The sequence below is a fragment of the Pipra filicauda genome, unplaced genomic scaffold (genome assembly GCF_003945595.2).
Source record: "Pipra filicauda isolate LSUMZ 115617 unplaced genomic scaffold, ASM394559v2 scaffold557_size342763_pilon, whole genome shotgun sequence".
Classification (NCBI taxonomy): domain Eukaryota; kingdom Metazoa; phylum Chordata; class Aves; order Passeriformes; family Pipridae; genus Pipra; species Pipra filicauda.
This window is the reverse complement of record NW_024104706.1, coordinates 189,324-209,596: the sequence shown is the minus strand read 5'-3', so window position 1 is coordinate 209,596 and position 20,273 is coordinate 189,324. Positions and strand designations below refer to the sequence as shown.

The following is a 20,273-nucleotide window of genomic DNA, read 5'->3' as shown; positions in this document are numbered from 1 at the left end:
AATAAGAGGTGATACGCTCAGCCTAGGGAAGGTTCAAGATTTAAAAGAAACTTGCTAGGAAGTTTTAAAACAAAATCTGTTGGGGTGAGGGTGAGCCATCCTGTCCTGCGTTACAGACAACCAGAACTAATGGTTAAAAGAAAGTCTGTTCTGTTGAAAAGGGTTTGAACTCTGGTTGGCGCAGCTCCAGAGGAGCTCCTCTTCTCCACATGCAAGTATGGAATCACAGAATCATTAAGGTTGGAAAAAACGTCCATGATCATCGAGTCCACCCTGTGCCCAATGCCCACCTTGTCCCCAGCCCAGAGCACTCAGTGCCACGGCCAGGCCTTCCTTGGGCACCTCCAGGGCTGGGGACTCCAAACCTCCCTGGGCAGCCCCTTCCAGTGCCTGACCACCCTTTCCAGGAAGAAATTCCTCCTGATGTCCAACCTGAGCCTCCCCTGGTACCGCTTGAGGCTGTGTCCTCTTTTTCTCTCACTCATTGCCCAGGAGCAGAGCCCGACCCCCCCCTCCCCGCCCCCGGCTCCCCCCTCCTGTCAGGGAGTTGCAGAGCCAGAAGGTCCCCCCTGAGCCTCCTTTTCTCCAGGCTGAGCCCCCCCCAGCTCCCTCAGCTGCTCCTGGTGCTCCAGACCCTTCCCTAGCTTCATTCTCTTCTCTGGACATGCTCCAGCCTCTCAATGTCCTTCTTAAAGTGAGAGGCCCAGAACTGGACACAGCACTGGCCGTGCCCTCTGCATGGCTTCTTCCACTACACACCAGGGAAAGAGCAATTTTGAAGAAAAATAGTTGTACTTATTCATCTGAGATTCCCAGTCCTGCCTCTGGGTTGTCTGATGGCCACCTGCTGAAAACCTAACCCATATCTAACTCCTAGTCTGTGAGGAATCTTCCTAATTCCATACACAACTCAAGATGGGTATACAGTTAAGAAAACTGATGCTACAAGCTCTGAACATACTAAAAGTTTAATTCCATCAGAGAAATACAGCAATTATTTTGAAGCTTTCTGGCTTCATTCAACCTCCTCTATTCTTTTATACATTTATTTACTGGAAAGAAAGGAGAAGAGAGCGTGAGGGGAGAAGGGAGGGAAGGAACCCTGGGACAACACATGCTGGGCTGTAAAATGCAAGGAAGGTTTTTCAAAACTGCACATTCTAAACATCACCTTGGAGTTACACAACAATAAATACTCAATATTGCACTGCAAGGGTCTAATTGCCAAGTAACTATAGCAATGGAGAGAAAAGCCTGTCTTTGGACACATTTCCTCCCGCCTTAATTTTTCCCTGGGGTGGGAAAGGTTGCAGAGAATGCGCTCTAGATCCTTAATGGATAACGTTTTCCAGAGCCCCCTCTGATCACTCAGTGACTGTGGGATTTAAAAGCAGTAGAGTGATTTCTCCAAAGAAAGCTGAACGTTCAAAACAATTACCCTGAACTAGTCCATCCCCTTGGAAAGGGTTTAATGCACCAGGTTCTGAGGTGAGGCTGTCAGGATACACTGAGACACAGCAATGACCCTCTATGAAGCACCTCACTCACCACCGCTTCCTTCATCCCAAAAAACAGAGCTTTCCAGGGAGCCCAAAAGCCTGAAAATGAGTAAGTGTGAAGTGAGACTACACTGGCCTGCACTGAACATTTGTTTTTGCCAAGAGAAGACCACATTTCTGTGTTGGTTTTAAACACTGCCCTCAGGAATTTAATTTTGGGGATGAAAATTCAAGAATTATTTGGAGTCTTCAAGTTATCTTTCCCCTCTTGATATTTTCCAGAGCTGTTTGGAAATGGGAGGGTGGAGCTGGCACCACTGGGGCAGTGGTTTCAGAAAACACTTCTGTCTTCATTCAGGGAAAAAACTGCTGGATCATGTTGATATTTTTATAAGTAACTCGATGCATGGTTCTATTTTGGATACCAACTATGCAGCAACGCAGACTGATTTGAGCAAATTGCAGGGGGAGGAAGAGAAAATGAAGATCCCCTTAGAGGACAAGAATTGCCTTCTCCAGCTAAACCTCTTGAACCTCCAAGGGCTCAGTTTAACCATGTGCCTTTCAAAAAAAAGTTTTAAAAGCAGCCATTTATATTTATAACTAAGTAAAAATAAAAGGTAATTGTGGTTGTTCAGTGACATGTGAAGAAGTTGAACTAAACCAATTAAAGGTAAAAATCTTCCATGTTTACTCCAGATCAAGACCAATTATGCTTTTATGACAAATGAAAGACCTCAAAAAACACAACTTAATAAAATTGTGCCAACTTCAGGGACTTTTCACTTCTATTTGTTGCCTTAGTCTGTTAAAGAACTTGTTAAAGAACTTCCAGTTTTACGAAGCAGCAGAGCCTCCTCCACCTTGATAAAGAAAACTGCCAGCACTTAAAACAAGTAACCACAGCTAAAAATTTTCTCACAGTGTGAATGGGAACATTAGTACTTGAAAAACACGCTGTGTTTTTTCACAAGGCTTCTAGAGAATGCCTTCCAGCCAGCCTACACAACATTTGCAACATAAAATTCATTATAGTAGCTTTGGAGACATTCACACTTATGATCCTGGCTCCACAAAGGTGTAGCACAGTTCAGGGTGGGCCAACATCCCATAAATAATTGGGAACCCTTCCCACAAACTCTAAAATTAGGGGGAAAAAATAGCGTGTGTGTGTATATGTATATATAAATATATATATAAATATATATATGTATATATAAATATATATATATAAATATATATATGTATATATAAATATATATATATATAAATATATATATATATATGTATATGGAAGAAATCCTTCCCTGTGAGGGTGGGGAGGCCCTGGCACAGGTTGCCCAGAGAACCTGTGGCTGCCCCAGCCCTGGAAGTGTACAGGTTGGACGGGGCTTGGAGCAACCTGGGCTAGTGGAAGGTGTCCCTGCCCATGGCAGGGGGTGGCACTGGATGAGCTTTAAGGTCCCTTCCAACCCAAACCATCCCATGATTTTGTAATTCTAATTATCAACTTCTTGTATGGAGTAACTTCTTGAATATGACAGAATGATCTTGCTAACATTATTCAGCTCCTTTTCCCAAATAAACAGGATGATAGGGGGCCTGGGTTGCTCATAAAATGAGGTGATTTCTGGGACATCAACAGGGATTGACAACAGCTGTTTTTTCACAAGCCTGGACCTCATTTCAAGGCCTGATGAGGCCAGACAGCACAGATCACAGAATTGTTGGTGTTGGAAGGGACCTCTGGAGATCCCCCAGTCCAATCCCACTGCCAAGACCGGGTCACCTGGAGCAGGCAACACAGGAACGTGTTCAGGTGGGTTTGGAATGTCTCCAGAAAGGGAGAATCCAGGCCCTCCCTGGGCAGCTGTTCCAGTGCTATGCCACCCTCAGCATAAAGTTCTTCCTCATCTTGAGGTGATGCAGGACCTCTGCCAGGAAAAACTTACACGGGAATGTGTCCACTGGATGTACCCAACCCTGCAGTGAGAGACTTTGTCCTGCAGCACAGGTGGGTTCTTACCACGGCTGAGGCGAGAGCGCTGAGGGCAGCGGAGCGGCCGCTGTGGGCCCAACGCGGGTGTGATAGCGGGGACCTGCGAGGAGATGGGAATGCTGCCATAGCCTGAGGGAGACGAGGGCTAACAAGGACACAACGGGAACTCTAGACGGAAAGATGGTGCCCAGGACGGGCTGGGGCCGGGCCGGGCCCTACGGGGCAAACGGCGTTTTGGGCCGAATCCTACGGGGAAAAGGGGGATTTTGGGCCGGGCCCAAGGTCGGGCGCTGTGGCCATGACGCCCACCCGCCGGTAACTATGGCAACGGCGACGGGGAACTCTCGCGAGATCTGCCGCCGCGAGCAAGCGGCGGTGCCTCGGGTCTCGCGAGAGTTGTGCGGGGGAGGAGGCGAGGGGACGGGCAAGATGGCGTCGGAGGGCGACCTGGGCAGGAAGTGGGACCGGTGTGTGGCGGACTCGGCCGTGAAGCTGGGTAAGGGCGGCGTGGGCTCGACGGGGCTCGACGGGGCGGGGAAGAGCGGCGACGGCCGCCCGGGCGCTCCGAAGTTGCGGGAGCGGCCCCCCGCGCGTCCCCGCGGCGCGGGGCCCGGTGCCCTCCGGCGGCCCGGGCTCACCTCAGGGCGGCTGTGGCCCCGGACGGGGCGCGGGGGGCGCGGAGGATCCGCCCTCAGCGCTGCCCCCGCGGTCGGGCAGAGCCGGGGACCCCGGGCCCGGCAAGGTGACCTTGGCCGCAGACTCGGACCCCCGGCGGGCCCGCTCCCGGCTCAGCGCAGCCCGGGCGTGCTCGACCTCTGGGTACTCACTGAGTTGAAGAGGAGAGGTTTCCGTGCGGAATGTGGGACGGCTCCCGCCCGGAATGAATGAGCCCCGGGCAGGCACAGCTGGTCCTGCCGTGCAGCGACCTTGCCTGCCTTCGGCTCCGCTGCGGCCGTGGGTTTGAGCTCGGTCCGTACAGAGCTGTTCACATCACTCAGTGCACCAGGGAGGCTGTGTTTATTAAAAGCAGTAGGCAGCGTGACACGCGGAGAGCTCTGGCACGTGTTACTGGGTACAGTGTGTGGACTATGACATTGAGAAGCTCCGTCCATGTCCCAGCCGTGGGACTGCAGTTCTGCCTTTTCTTTAAGTAGGGGACCAGTTCTGTTGTTTTTTCCGGTTTTATTTGTCCTTAAAGTTCGGGCTGTGCACACGCCTGTAGCACTTCAGGTCTGCAACAAAACATTTGTAAGGTTTCACTGAGTCCTGCGAGTTTTACCAATGATGGTGACTGTGAGCTCGGTGCTCACCCTGTGACCGGCTGCCAAGTGACACCAGACAGAGCTTCTGCCTTCACAAAATGTGTTTACAAACCCAAATCTTTAATTCAACATATGGAGCAAGAAGTGCAGCGTCTGACACGCAAGGCATTCATTCCATGTTGGTGCAGATGTCTCTTTTACAACCATAAGTAATATCTGGGAAACGTGAATGTTTACTACTTCTTGTTCTAGTGGTCTTGTGCTTGAAAGCTGATGAGGAACTCAGGGTTTTTAGTTGCCTAATACTTTTCCATTAGAAAAGATGTTTAATAATTTTAAGTAAACTGAAACTCCCATTGTTTATAACAGACCTTTGGAAAGTGTCAAGTGCTCCAGAGCAGTGTTTTCCCTTATGAAATTCTATTCAGGTTTGTCTGACAAACATATCCAGATATGTTTATATTTCCATAGCATTGGTTGCTTTATCATAAAATATTAAGTGTGTCAGATTATAAACAAGAGCTTGTTCCATGCTGCAGCTGTACATGTAGGAATTCTGTACATCCTCTCTCCTGGAGGCTGAAAGAAGCGAATACAGGGTTGACTTCCCAGAATTCCGGACTGATTTGGGTTGGAAGGGACCTTAAAGATCATCCAGTGCCACCCCCTGCCATGGGCAGGAACACCTTCCACTGGCCCAGGTTGCTCCAAGCCCCGTCCAACCTGGCCTTGGACACTTCCAGGGATGGGGCAGCCACAGGTTCTCTGGGCAGCCTGTGCCAGGGCCAAACCACCCTCACAGGGAAGAATTTATCCCTAGTATCCAATCTAAACCTACTCTCTTATCAGTTTGAAGCCATTCTGCCTTGTTCTGTCACTTCAGGCCCTTGTAAAAAGTCTCTCTCCACCTTACCTGTCGGCTCCTTCAGATACTGGGAGGCCACAATTAGGTCACCCTGGAACCTTCTCTTCTCCAGGCTGAAGAATCCCAGTTCTCTCACCCTTTCCTCCCAGCAATGCTGCTCCATCCCTCTGATCCTCTTGGTGCCTCCTCTGGACTGGCTCCAGCAGCTCCATGTCCTTCCTGTGCTGGGCCCCCAGGGCTGGAGGCAGCTCTGCAGGGGGGGTCTCAGCTGAGGGGGCAGAGGGGCAGAATCACCGCCCTCCCCTGCTGCCCACACTGGGGGATCAGCCCAGGACACATCCAGGGCATGTCCAGCCTCTCACCCACCAGCACCCCCAAGTCCTTCTCCCAGGGCTGTTCTCCATTGTGTCGCTCCCCAGCCCAGGTGCAGGACCAGCACTTGTTCTCGTTGAACCTCATGAGACTCCAGTGGGCCACTGCTTGAGCTTGTTCAGGTCCTCTTGGATGTCCCTGTCCTTCAGGTGTGTCTGCACCACTCAGATTGGCGTCACCTGCACTTAATGCAGCCAGTGCCTTCAGCAGGCCTTGCTATTTAATTTGGTGTTTTCTTCCATCCTAAAATGGCAGCAGAAGAAAGGGAATATACTTTGCCTCGTGCTTGCGTACTCTAGGCCAAGGATTGATTCCCAGTGTTGGCTTCACGGTGACATTGAGTAAAGATTCATGTTTTTCATTAGATTGCCTAAAAAGGTCACGTGCACTGTGACATGCGTTGTGATTAGCAGCTCTTTAATTTATTACCAAACCCACTGTGATGGGCTGGGACACTCTTTGTGAGCGAGAGCATTTTTCTGGTTTGTGTGCTTTTACAATTGATCAGTAACTGAAACATCTGTGCTGACAACCTCCTCCTTGGTATTACCAGCAAATGACTTGGGATGAACTTGGGAAGTCAGAGCAACCCCAAAATTGCTTCATACTCCAGTAGTTTGTGACTGAAGATGATGATGGCCTTTAAATGTGAAGTGACTCAGTGCCCAAGCTGTGTGCTGACAACATAGATTTTCCCAGGCTATCCCAGTACGAATGATTGTTTGCTCTGCAGGGACATTAAAACCTTGCGTGGTTGTGATGATTGGTTTTGTAATATTACTGCAAAGTTTGCTGGAGTTTCCAATAAACTGTCAAGGGAGGTTGTTATACTGGAAAGAAAAAAAATAAACTTTTTTACTTGAGAATTTAGTTAGTTGTTACCTGGGATATGAGATTTGGTAAACTTTGTACTTTTTTGTCAGAATTTTCCTTTTTGTGGCCACGGTTTCCTTCCCAAATGCTCCTTTACATCCTGAGTGCTACAGCCAGGGAGATCTTTCCAGCCAGTGGCTGGGGAAAAACAAACATTGTGATTAGCTGTGTGTTTTCCCATTCCAAACTCTCTAAATAAACGGAAGCACTGAATTTCTGAAGCCTTGCATGTGGGACACTTCCCAGAGTCCATGAGAACTCTGGACAGATAACCCCTGTGAATTAGTTTGAGGGTTAGAGGGACATGGGAAACAGAAGAGAGGGATGTAGAGCTCTTGGGCTGGCTTTATTAGCAATAATCTGCTTTTAAATATTAGTCCTTCAGGATTCCCACTATGCCGGTGTTTGTAGTTAGCTGTGTTTGTAGTTGTGCTGCACTGTTTTAGTTGGAGATGGAGCTTCTGGAAAAAACTTGATCTCCTGCCACTAAAACGTCCAAAATAAATATTTATCTTGTGTTCCATCCTTTGAAATGCTGCATTATGTTTTTGAGCTCTTAGTCGCTACCTGTGTGTGTCTTGTAATTTGGTGTGAACTTTTTCCTGTTAGTTCCAAACAGAGAATGCTGTCAGGCATTGTTAAGGCAGTATTTAATTTCAAAGAGTAAGTAAACGTCTTTATGCCTGCACAAAACATTGAGCTATTGTTAAATGGAGTTTAGGTGCTCACCTCCTTTTTGTTAGGACTGATATTTATTTGTTTTGGTCAGGATGGGAATGGGTCTTGGTGGTTTTGTTCCCCTTCCATTCCAAATGTAGCTGTGAGCAGTGTGTGCGTAAAGGGGCTGGGTTGTGCTTTCTTGGCTGACCAGGAGGTTTCCGATGGGTGATCCAGGTCGTGCTGGCTGTGGCTTTGCGCTATTCCTAAGTCTTTTCACCCGCACAGTCATTTAAATAATTTAACTTTCTGTTCCCTCTTTCATCCTGATACTGACTTTTTCCATACAGAAAAGCTATGTGTTACTTTTTTACAGAAAAGTTGCTTGTTCATGTGTGGGGAAGAAGAATCAAACTGCAGTGACTTTCTTTTTCTTCCCAGCCTGCAGACCTTTCTAAACTCCTGTATCTGCCCCGGGCTTCACAGCCATTTCTTCCTTCTCATCAGTAGAGCTGTGCAGAGGAGGGACGGTGAAGTAGGTAGTGTTGTGCTCTTCCTCCATCCTGCAGGCTCCAAACCCTGTTCAAAGGGTCGGCTTGTTTGTTTGACTGATTGATAGTTCACATCTGTTTATTTGGAAAGACAATTACTCACAAAAGACTGACAGCTGTTTTTTGCTGCGAGGCTGTAATTTTGGACAAATTATTATTATAAGCTGTTTCCAGGGGACAGAGAGGCAATAAAGAGTATGAGCAGTAGGGAGGGAGGTTTGTGTGCCTGCATGTCTTGGTTTGTTTTGAAGCTGTTGTAGTTTTAAATGAGTTGAGCACTGTAATTTCGCTGTTACTGAAAGGTAGTCCTAGGAAAGCTGTTTGTTTCTTGACCTCTTGAGTGTGAAGTTGCTGTGTTGAGGTTCATTTTTTTTTCAGGAGAGAAATGTTTTGATGTATGTCTGTGCCTGACCAAAATGCAGCCTGGAAGCTTGTAAATAACCCAGTTGTAGCGATGTTCATTTTCCTCTAATCCTCTGTTTTGACATCTGCAAATAAAATGCTTCTAATTTCCATGTAATAGGGATTTTTTTTTAAGAGAAAAGGGCACTTTGAATTCTCCTGCAACTGTTAACATGATTTTTTCTGGCTTGCATCATCTGGCCTGCTTGAATAGCTGTTCTGTTAATGGCAAGGGTGAAATTGTATTGTTTGAGTCATTCCACAGATTGGATGTTTCAGAAAGAATCATTGTATGGATTGCAATGTCAGTGTTTTTAAATAATCCTTCACATGGTTATGAATAGGATAAAGTCAGTCTATGTAATGATAAAACTTGATTATACTTTCTGAAAACCGGATTAGACTTTATCTAAATATACAAAAATCCTGACATTCCTGTTTTGAAGTGTTTTTTTGCTTGGCAATTGTAATGTGACCATCCAGTCTTAGCTACTGGGTCAAAAGGCTTGTTCTTCCTTTGGTGTTTTGTTTTTAGTAGTGGAGAACATGGATATTATGTGAGCACACAACTGCATTGTTGTGTGAGCTTTGTTTGTAACCCCAACTTCTTTTGCTTTGTCCTACATAAGATCCAACTCTACTTGTGTCCTGCAGACCAAGTAGTGTAAATATTAACTGCTCATGGCTCAAGCTGTGCAGGGAGGCAGCACGGACAACAGAAAATGTTTTCTTTGGAAGAGGTGGATGAATGCTGTTCCAAGAATAGGCTTTTAGTCAAAAATCTAACAGCAGTATTTAGTTTTGATGTTAGCAGAGTTCTGAATACAATGACCACCTGTAAATTAAGGGGCTGTTATCTTCTGTTGGAAGAAAAAGCTAGGAAAAACTTTAGGAATCCAGGTCTCCTCCTGACTGCATTGTGCTCTGCTGTTCCTCTTGGCTGCCCACCCCAGTGAGTCAGGGAGCTGTGCCCTGCCTAGGAGTGCCTGACCAGCTCCCTGACTCTTCCAGCCTGCTCTTGGTGTCCTTTGGTGCAAGAGAACGTGAGGAAAAAGCTGTGACATCCATCTGCTCGTGCAGTGTTTGCAAACCCCAGACCTCCTAAGCTCTGCTCTGCTGGAAATGAATCCAGAGTGCTCTGACTTCCTGGTCCCCTGCATTAGTGCGCTGGTGAGGTGCCAGCTGTGCCTTTTTTGGGAGTTGGCACACAGTGACACCACTCGGAGGAAAGAGGCTGGAACCAAGTGACATCTTACACCTCTTATTTGGTCCTCGAGATGCTACAGCAGTAGGTGGGAACAACTCTTTGTTCCTTGTTGTATCAGAAACAGTTCTCTGAGAAAATCCTTTCAGGAATTTTATCGCTATCAAGGATGCTGGCACATCCTTGATAATAAATGAGTAGCGAGGGGTTTGAGAAGGATCAGGCTCCTTTCCTCATCATTCCTGCCAGTGAGATGCCCCCAAACTCTTGTTGCTGTAAACTGCCTCTATTTCTGAGCTGGGCCAGCAGACGTCAGTACTGGCCAGCCTTTGCTGGATGGGTATGAAGCACCATCGTTGCCAACCCTCATAGGCTGCAAAAGCCCTAAATGTGGATGTGTTTACTGCTGCTAAACTCTTATTTTTACCAATGCTATTGTTGTCATTAGCAGAATATTTTATTATAGTAAGAGAAGGTAAAGTTTCCTGTCAGAGGTGTATTTTCTATATTATGAATGTCTTGCTGATTTCTCACATATGTGCTTCTAAACGGAGTGCAGCCCTGATTTGTCTAAAAGCTTGCTGCAATATTGATTGTAGAACCATGGAATGTTTTGGGTTGGAAGGGACCTTAAAGCTCATCTTGTTCGATTGGATGAACATGCCATGGGCAGGGACACCTTCCACTAGCCCAGATTGCTCCAAGCCTCATCCAAGCTGGCCTTGAACATTTCCAGGGCTGGGGCAGCCACAGGTTCTCTGGGCAGCCTGTGCCAGGGCCTCACCACCCTCACAGTAAAGTTGCATTGTCTTCTCAAGGAGCAGCTTCCACTCCTCTCCCCTTCCCATTTTAAAAGAGGGAGGAAATGTTTGTGCCCTCGGGTCTCACAGCTCATCCATCACTGTGAGGATGAAAAGTTTCTGGTCCACTCCAAGGTTATTGCTGTGGTTCCTTGGTAGATCACAGGCACTTCTTGCCTGTCCCTCTGCAGAAGTGCTGATGTTTATCCAAGGTTTGCCTTCAGGCAGTGTTTGACCTGCACGAGTGCTTAAAGGTGAAACCAACCCCCTGAAAGAATGTCAGGATTTTTTATTATGATGATATTTGGATACTAATATTCTGTTATTCTGAATATTCTGTGTTACTACAGTCACATGCTAGAAGAAAACAAAACATGCTTTTTTCTTCTTCTTCGTCAAGAACTTGGGATATAATTTCACCATATTTTCTTCCAGTGTCCTTGCTCATTTTTCTGTCTGCTACATAAACAATCCACACCACAGGGGAGGTGGGAATGAAAGCTTCAGAGTTGGTGTTTGAAGAAAATCCGATTCCTGCCACTAAGACCTTGCTAAGAGTCTGCTTAAAATTTATGCTCTCCATAAATAAGTGATTTCATGGCCTCGTATTTCTAACTGGTGCTAAGTGAAGGCCCTGGTGTATGTTCTTCCCTAGTTTTGCAAAGCACTTTTCTATGGATCTTGTCGAAGTGGGATTGAAGGCTGAAGCTCTCAGTTTTTGTCTTTGTGTGTGAGGAATGGCAAAGGCAAATAATAGTTTTCTTTTTGTCAGATTAAGTAATTGAAAACCTTCCAGCTGCTATAGTAATAGCAACACATCTGCCAGATGTCAAGGAGCGTATTTTAATCCTTCTATTTTAAGTTTCAAGCAAAGTCCATGTAGGTGTGGCTGTCTTAAAGCTGCCTCAGCCCAGAGCTACTTGGGTAGCCTAGGAGAGAACTGTGTAGAATTGTTCTTGGAGGGACTGTTGATTAAATTTATAGAAACAGCTTTTCCCAGATGTTCTTGTGGGGCAGGAGCCCATCCTGAAGATTTGTATTTCTCTCAGACACTTTTATGATGTCCTATTGGGTATACGGCGCGTGCTCTCCTGTGTGTGAGGTTGATTTGAGGTACCGGGACGTTTTTCTTGGAAGGTGTAAGAGCCAAAAAACAAGTTAAATGAGAAAGTTTTGGAGACTGGGCTTGGTGCCTAATCCCAATTCCGTGTGGCTGTGCCGGTCCGTGTGACCAGGACGTGTCCCAGGGAGTGGGAGTGCGATGTCCACAGAACTGTCCTGTCCCCTGTTGACACTGCAAATGAGTTTAGGCTGAAGTGACAGATGTGGGGTGGAAGAGACTGTTTTTCTAGTTAAACATTTTAAACTGTCAGAGAAGGTGAAAAATGCATTGTACTGCTTCCTGTGGCCTTTTCCTCCAAAGAGTCTGTCATGCAAGAAAGGGAGGGGAAAAAAAATCAAGCCCTTTGCTTTTCCATGTTCGTTTGTTTTTATTGTAAGATAAACCTTTCGTGTTTTATTGTTATGAAGTTAAAGCCTGGCCTAGAGGTGCTGGTCTTTAGGAGGAGCAGCTGGAGTGTCCCCTGGTCAGGTGGGAGGCCCTTTGAAGCAACATGTTGCCTCTTTAAAAGGTAATTGAGCATGTGAGAACTTACACCTGTAAAACTCATCCACAGCTCGGCCTTTGTTTATCTCTGGTGTAACTTTATATAGAATTAAAGTGAAATGCATTACTTTGCTCCCGAGGCAAGATGGTTTTGCTCCCCCGTGGTCCTGGAGACACAGGAAATGACCACATAACCACAAATACTTTCTAGTGGAATGAAGATGAGTGACAAACTATCTGCAGAAAGAGGTTCTTAACCAGATGGGTTAAGGAATTCAATGTAGCTGAAGGGTCTGGGTTTAAGTTAAAACCAATTTTTAAATGTTAAAACCAAGTAGAAGAGAGCAAATGCTATATGTGCACTGGTTGATGTGAGGGGGGGCAAATTTGGTGTTTATTGTTGGCAGGGCACGGTGATCAGAACAGTTTCCTGCACAGTGTCCTACTGTGCCTCAGTAGGAGAGGAGCGAACTCAACTACCTTTGAGATGAAGAAAGCTAAGGTACATTTTTTTTTTGCTCTGTTTCTCAAGTTGCCTTCTTGTACAGAAAACCAAAACCCATTAGCTGTCAGATTTCCTTCACTTCTCTGTAGCATTTTCATTATTTAAAGCAAGGCCTTAGCTATCTTACCATCATCTTTTTGTACTAATTGTCACTGTGCTCCCCTTCCCACTGGAACAGTGTGCAGTCATGGCCTCTAAAATTGCACAAAAATTGCGTTTTCATGAAAAAGAACATTCCCTTCAAATTAGCTGCTTCAGAAAAAAGCTTTCTTAGGAAAAACAGAGTGTTCTAAAGTCAGTCATGCTGGACCACATCTGCTTAACAGTGGTGTTGGCGTGGGGCAAGGCCTAGTTTTTGTTCTGGGCTTAGGCTGAATTACAGTTGACAGAAGTAAATTTTTCACCTTTTAAGCATATCTTGTAGCTTCCCCCATGGCCAACAGGAAGCAGCATTGATGGCATCTGTGTGGAGCCCTCACTGAGGGCTTGTAATGTGAGAGAGCATCTGAAGGAGGTGAAGAGAAAATGAGATAATGAATGATTTCTGGAAGTAGATGGAAAGAAACTGTGTTAATTACTGTTGCTTCCTCAGTGCAGGGTTGTCTTGAGACAAAAATGTGAACAGTTCACCACTGTGAGGCTAGTGAGAAGAATTTGGGTTTGACTGGTGGAAAATGTGGTGACATTAGAAACTGCCCAGGCTGTACATGCAGATGATGCAGGATTTGTCATCCCATGCATAAATTCTCATCCATTGGCTCAACTGTTTGGGTCGGCAGAGGGGATCTTCCCGGCGACAGGAAGCCTAGGACTGGCATCTCTCCCTCGGGGCAGCCCTGCTGAACTGGGGCAGCTCAAACACCCGGTGCTGACTGAGCAGAAAGAATTCCCTCCAGAAAGTCCTTCTCAGCCCTAAAGTACAACAGCCCAAACCAAACCGGCAGCACGACCTGGATTGTAGGAACAGGCTGGCAGAGGAGGTGGTCGGAGGACCAAACAGGCGTCCCTTGAATGGATTCTAGGAGATAGTAATTATCCTTAATGGCATAAACACTCTGGGAGAGCCAGCACCAGCGGGCTGTAGCAAAGGTACTGAAGGAAGGTTGTGCTGGAGAGGGGGAATCAGCATGGGGAGCCACTGCTCCAGGAATGCCTGATGTCTCTGCCGGGCTCTGTACGAACCCCGGGCAGTGAGACGCGTTTGTGGGAGGTGCTCCAAGGAGTGAATCTCTTACTGTCTGAAATGCAGAAAAACCCTGGAGCTCTGAGCAGACATCCGAGGCTCCAAGACTTTCCCTCAGCTGTGCAAATGATTAGAGTGAAAACCTGACCTTGTGCGAAGTGCTTGGACTCGAAAATGTCTGGGGGAGTTATGTCAGGAGCACTTGGCGGGCGGTCAGAGCTCTTCCTGCACTGCATGTTTTGTGAGGCTACCTGGAAGCTGGAATGACCTGGTAAAGTAGTTACCTCTGGCACAACTGAAATCTGGAGTAAAATGAAGAGATTTCAAATCAACTCTTATTTCCAGCTCTCAGTAAGTACAGATAGTAAAGCACTAATGAGAGTGCACATAAGGAGGTTTATTCCGATCATGTTTGGTCACCTCTGTTCTAATATTCAAGGTTTCATAATCAATAAAAAACGTGGAATGCTTAGTTAATGTACTACGTGGTGCATCCTAATGTACAATGATGTATTAAGTATTGTTTGAGTAAACTGTTCCCCAGTAGAAACTACCATTAATATACTTTTTGCAAGGAGAAAGGTTTGAAGAGCAAAAGAAAACTTAAAAGAAAGAAGCATCATCCTATATGCCAAGAGGGTACAGGATTTCTTGGCATTTTTCTGGACTCAAGTAATGTGTCCAACAGGATCTTAAGTAAGGATCACATGCTTTTAGGAATATAAAAAAAAGGGATGTATTTTAATTAATAAACTTGTTACACTTAAATTACATTTCTTGTATTGCAAGGAGAGAATTGAAACCCATAACAGCATGTGTTTGCTGCAAAATAAACTTGAAACTGTTGGTTATTTTTTTTAACAAGCATATGCATGACTGATGTTTTTTTTCCTTTTTTAAACTTCTGTATTTCCATGCCTTATCTAAAATTCTTGTCTTTAGTGCATAAAATTAAAGGTAGAATTTGCCCACTCAGCTGCAAGTTTTCACTGTTACATTTATTGGGTCTTGAGAGGAGTTTTGCAGACTTGCCTGACTTCTTGCAGAAAATCCTAAGCTCACCTTCCAAGGAAAGCAAAAATTATTTTTAAATATACTGACTGTTTTAATGGCTCTGGATACATTTTTTTTTTCAACTGCTGCACTTATTTCTATATATAGTATTAAGGATGTGAAAAGTCATTCATTCCTAATGTGTTTAAATATGCTCCATAATGAATGTTGTGGATGTGAAAGATAAGCAGCCTGGAGCTTTCTTTGTAAGGGATAGAATAACACAAAGCTTTAAAGTTCTGCTGCCCTCAGGACACACATTGAAGCAGTTAAAGTAGTGAGATAAACGAAATACACTGAGATATTCATCTGCAAAATCTAAAGCTCAAGGACACAATAAGTTTTCATTTAAGTGTTTCTCATTTGCTGACAATGAACCAAATAAATCTTAATTCCATGTTGTAGATGGTGACAGAAATTTAGGAACTTTCCCTGGGATGAGAGTCTGGTTTGTTTCCCAAATCTTTCTGATAATGTACTTATTGTGTATGTTGGGATTCTAATCTGAATCAGCTGCTTACAGTTACTTAAAAAACAAGAATTGTTTTTTTTCAGAATTGCTATTTAAGAACAGTTTGGTGTGCTGAAATTACACATAGTCAGATATTCATAGTCTGATACTCCTGAGTTGGAACAAAGAATTGCTGTAAAGAATGAAATAATTTTCCATTACTCTGTATTATATTAATCCTCACTCACTGACTGCATTTCTTGTTGCAGGTGCTGGATTTGGATTAGGAATTGTTTTCTCAGTCATTTTCTTCAAAAGTAAGTACTGCAGTGATCCTGATGCCTGGTTTCCCAGTTTCCATCTGTTGTAGGCATATTTTAAAACCAAGAAGTCTTAGAGGTGTATAAAACTTAATCAGCATGCTAGACTAATTCCTCTATTATTTGCCCTGTCTTTTCTGTTGAAATGGAGCTCCCCAAACTTTCAACTGTTGTGTAACAAGGTTGTTACCCGTGGCACCTCTCTGAGCTCCTTCCGTGCTCAGCTCAAATCCTGGAATTGCAGGAGACCCTGAGCCAAATCGCCGGAGCCATGTGTCTAGACATCAGTTTATGCCAGTCTTTCCAGGGTTTTAAAACTGTACTGGTTTAAGAGTTAACCAGCAGGGGAAATGAACTCAACTCAAAGGAGAGATTATAAGTCAGAATAACAATTTACTAAAATAATACAGTAAGTACAATCATACAAACAAACAATTGGTCTTAACCCACAAAACCCAAATGTATAACCCAGTACCCTGGGGCATGAACAAAGTGGTGTTCCTTGGGCCCCCCCTGAGTCCAAAGTAAAGGGAGAGGGGAAGAACCTGCTGGTGGGAGAGCGGTTGCAGTCTGGTCAAAAGTGGTGATTGCAGTCCAGTGATGGTCTAAGTCTGGTTGAGAGCGATGAGATGCAGCCTCCCTCTGGAACCCACGAGGGGTTGAAAAATGTTCTAAGACTCCAAGATTATATATCCTCCAGTTCATGCAGGAATGCTCAGTGCTTCCCTCAGGGCGGGGAGTTCCACAAAGGGTGTGAGGACAAGAGCATCCTCCTATCTCACAGGCCTCTTAACACCCAGTTTGTAGCCTGAGGAGTCAGGCTCTATGGGCAGAGGGTGCCAATAGTCTATTCACAACAGTTTCTGGGCAATGGCATGGAAGGCTATAGAATACACAGTTTTGGGTTACACCCATGCCATGATGAACTGGTCTCAGTTGTCCTAACTAGGACAAAAACTGATCTTAGTTCTTTAGTTATGCTTTGGTAACAGAATGATTTTCAGTAATACATTGGATTCAGAGCTTGCTCTCTGTTAAATTCCAGATGTGATGTCTTACGGATACTCTTCTTCTTCTCCAGTGCCCTAGTTTGTAGCTGATTCTTGACTCGTAGAACAAAAGTGCATAATATGCATCTTCTAGCAACTTAGTCTTTCTTGGTGCTTGTATAACAATATATAACAAACAGCTTTCCTTGACTTTGATTTGCCCTCTCTGCTTGCCCTCTCTATTCTCTCCCACAGGAAAGACATGGCCTATTGCTTTTGGGTCAGGGATGGGGTTAGGAATGGCTTATTCCAATTGTCAACACGACTTCCAGTCTCCATATCTTCTCCATGGTAAATTTGTAAAAGTAAGTACCAGTGCTGGTTTGTGTTGGTTGGTAATTATTTGTAAGGTAGACAGCATTTACAAGGATATTCCTCTGCCTTTCCCAAAGGAGTACTAGTAAGAAGAAACTCGTGTTGCCAGAGCAGGAGTGGTTCCCCTGCTCTTCAGAAATTTTTAATAACCGGTGTGTTTAAGCATAAACTTAATTAGACTGAATACATGGAATTAGTTTAACAGATCCTGCAGGTGGGTTTTGCCACAACCTGAAAATCTTTATAATAAAAATACATGTCAGAAAAACTAAACTAATAGTAAGATTCTTCAGACTTCAGAGATGAGCTGGGAAGAAACTTAAAGGCATGTCAGGTAGATTTGTCTGTGGAAGCAGATCTTTGATCTCCAGTGGGGGTTTTGCAGTTTCTTCAACATGAAAACACTGATCACTTGTAAGTTTTGTGGCTTGTTTGGCTGGATTGTAGTGGAGTAACTAGTCTGAAAAAACCCGTACACTTTTAAACAGTTTTGAAGATCATTTCAATGAGCTCAGTCTTATCACTGACCGTGCTGAGATAAAATATTTTAAAATAGATTAATTAGCAGGATCCATTTTTGAACTCACAAACTGACTGCAGTGCACCAAGTCCACAAACTGACTCCATTAATATTTTTTTAATTTCTTCACATGTAAAAGTTGGGGCTGTTCTCATGGTAATTTATTATTGTAGTATGTGAAACACAAAAAAGGTGTGTGTGCACATTTTGGATCCATGAAGCCATGGACTGCTTAAAGCATCTCAGTGATACCAGTGGAGAGGCATCCACCAGGATACATTTGTAGTTACTTAGCACTTCAGAAAGTACTGAGGTAAAATGTTCTGCCAGAAGCTTTTCATGGAGCACACAGAGTGCAAAAATTGCTCCCATATTATTCCTCTGCCTGATGACGAGGCCTGAAGGTGTTTTTCGGCATTTCCTGATGCATCTAGAGCTGTAAGTTGAGCTCGATCCTCCTTGAATTTACTGGCAGATGAGCTTTTGCCAGCCTTCTGCAGCCCTACCAGACAAACCTGCTTACAAATGTTTCCTCCAGCTGCCTGTTAAAGGGGAACAATAGCAAGATTCTTGAACAACTTCCTGGGAATAAAATATTTTGGAGAACAATGTAGAGAAACTGTGACTTGGATGCAGCTGATTAGCACTGCCAGCTACTGCCCAGAATGAAAAATCTGTGCATGATTCTTTTGGCCAGATTTGTTAACATTAGGACGTGTTAGCTTTCCACATCATCCTGAGGGTATTCCTCCAATTTATGTCTCCAGAAAGAAGCTGGAATGGCCTGTCTATGGCTTCACGAGTGATAGATGCCCTGTTCACATGTTCTGAGAGCATTATTCATTCAAGGATGCTCCTTACTAGGGATGTTGGGCAGCAGAAAACTGAGTGTCAGGTCAGCCTAGTAAGGGATTTTGTTGGGATTAAGGACAAATCTGTGTTCTGGAGCAAGGGTGATCCTTGGAAGCATGAAATAACTGAAAGGACACTTCCCAGAAGACACCCAGCTGCCTGCATGGCACAAGACTAGACACGTAGTTTCCAGTACACTGTCTTTGGCACAAAGAGCTTGAGGCTGCTGAGAGAGGGAAAACATGGATGAAGCCACGTAATGGTTAATGTCATTAATTCCCTCCGAAATGTTGTGTCATGGATAATGGCTCTAGGGTTATTACAACCAGATTATTTCATTTCTCTTGGTTAGGAACATGGAAAACATTGTTGCATTATCACTCATCTGTTTTTTTTCTGGAAAATTTGTTATAACTAAACTCTGTAGGACTTCCTTACACAACTGAGTTCTGTTCAAATGTTAACCTGTCAAATCGAGAGATTCTGCAAGAAAATCAGCTTTATTAGAGAGAAATGTAACACGGATTAACTTGGACAAAATTATTTCTAGTTTTCTGTTCACAGAATCACAGGATAACTTGAGTTGGAAAGGACTTCAAGGAGGTCATGGGGGTCAGCTGTGAGGTTATTCAGGGTTTTGTCCAGTTGGGATTCTTGATTCTTCAGGATCAAATTCTTAAAAGAACAGAGAACATTCACAATACCGAATAATCAGGAGATGACAAAGTGATGTTGCAGCTGTTCTGGCTGTAACTTGGACCATCACACTGCCCATCCTTTGGGTTAGAAATTTGATCATGAAACACTATAATGCCAATGCAGGAGCCATTCATCCAGACCAAGAGACTATTTAAAATGCAGAAAAGTTCTAATTTGTGGTCGTAAGATTCTGAGAGCTTTTTAAGTAATTTGATCAAATGGATTTCACTGTGACTTCAGCTGAATTTAAAGCCAACATCTAGCAATTATTTCATGGCTATGACTGTGAACTACACGGCCCAGATTCCTTGCAAAGCGGAAAAGATGATATTTTTCAGGTTATTTAGCCTGTATTATCACCCAAACCCCATAACCCTGTACTGTGCTAGCAGTGTGGATTATACTGATATGCAGGAATACAAGAAGGCAACTTCAGCCTTCCCACCTGCCTTTTGTGGCTTTTATTTCTGTCTGATTTCTCTTCAGCCTGTGAACAGTTAACTTGAAAATAACGTTGGGGTTTTTTGAAGTACCCAATTTATCAGAATGGAGGGTTATGCATGAAAATAGCTGCTTCATTTCTCCATACACAACTTCTTGCTCTAGCAAAGGATAAAAATGTTCCTGTACCCCTTGGAAATGTCACAAAGCTCCATGACTTGCTTTACATCCTGCAGCACCTTCAATGTAAGGAACCCAAATGGCTTTTTAATAATATAAACCTTCTTGCTTTACAGGAACAGTGACTAATGGCTGAGACTATCCCAGTGGGAAGGAAGGAGAAGTCAATGATTATTCCTCAGGAATACTGAAGTGCCCCTGGAATAAGCCAACATTCTTCAGTAACGATCACCAGTAACTCTTTATACTCCAACAAACTGTTTCTGTATATGAAACAAAGTTCTGTTGCTTGTTTTGTATAGTGTCTGAAAAGCGCAAGGGAGAGCTCTTCTGGGAAATAAATAAAGGAGAAATGGCCTTCTCTAGTGTGTTGACTTTGTCTGTGAGTGAGAGAGAGAGAGAGAGAATGGAAGGAGAGAACTTCATCTGGAGTGCCCAGCATCTGGGGCCACCTGGGCCAAAGCCACTGGGAGAGCTCTTCAGCAAAGAACCCCATCGTCTGTTCCTCCCCACTCCCAAGAGCCAGCCCCCATCTGACAGCCAGTTCAAAGAAGCATTCCCACCTCATAAATCACCCACTAGACCCCTGCTGCCTGTGCCGGTGTGTGGAGAGGA

At 44.6% G+C, this 20,273-nt stretch overlaps 2 protein-coding genes across 3 annotated transcripts in view; one reads left to right on the top strand and one right to left on the bottom strand.

Annotated features, from left to right (window-relative positions):
* The window catches only part of CAPZB (capping actin protein of muscle Z-line subunit beta), a 66,369-nt gene extending 62,606 nt beyond the window's left edge, over positions 1 to 3,763 (bottom strand). Inside the window, exon 1 of one of the 2 annotated variants that reach the window (XM_039387369.1) lies at positions 3,526 to 3,763. In XM_039387369.1, the coding sequence (XP_039243303.1) occupies positions 3,526 to 3,624 (99 nt within the window). In that variant the 5' untranslated portion in view covers positions 3,625 to 3,763. The remainder of the gene's footprint in view (positions 1 to 3,525) is intronic. The other variant, XM_027733770.2, reaches the window with a different exon arrangement.
* Positions 3,764 to 3,899: 136 nt separating this feature from the next.
* On the top strand, positions 3,900 to 20,023 carry MICOS10 (mitochondrial contact site and cristae organizing system subunit 10). The gene is made up of 4 exons (XM_027733779.2): positions 3,900 to 3,994; positions 15,552 to 15,599; positions 16,847 to 16,956; positions 19,775 to 20,023. The coding sequence occupies exons 1-4, from the start codon at positions 3,928 to 3,930 to the stop codon at positions 19,781 to 19,783; spliced, it is 234 nt and encodes a 77-aa protein (XP_027589580.1). The 5' UTR covers positions 3,900 to 3,927; the 3' UTR covers positions 19,784 to 20,023.
* The last annotated feature ends 250 nt before the right edge of the window (positions 20,024 to 20,273 follow it).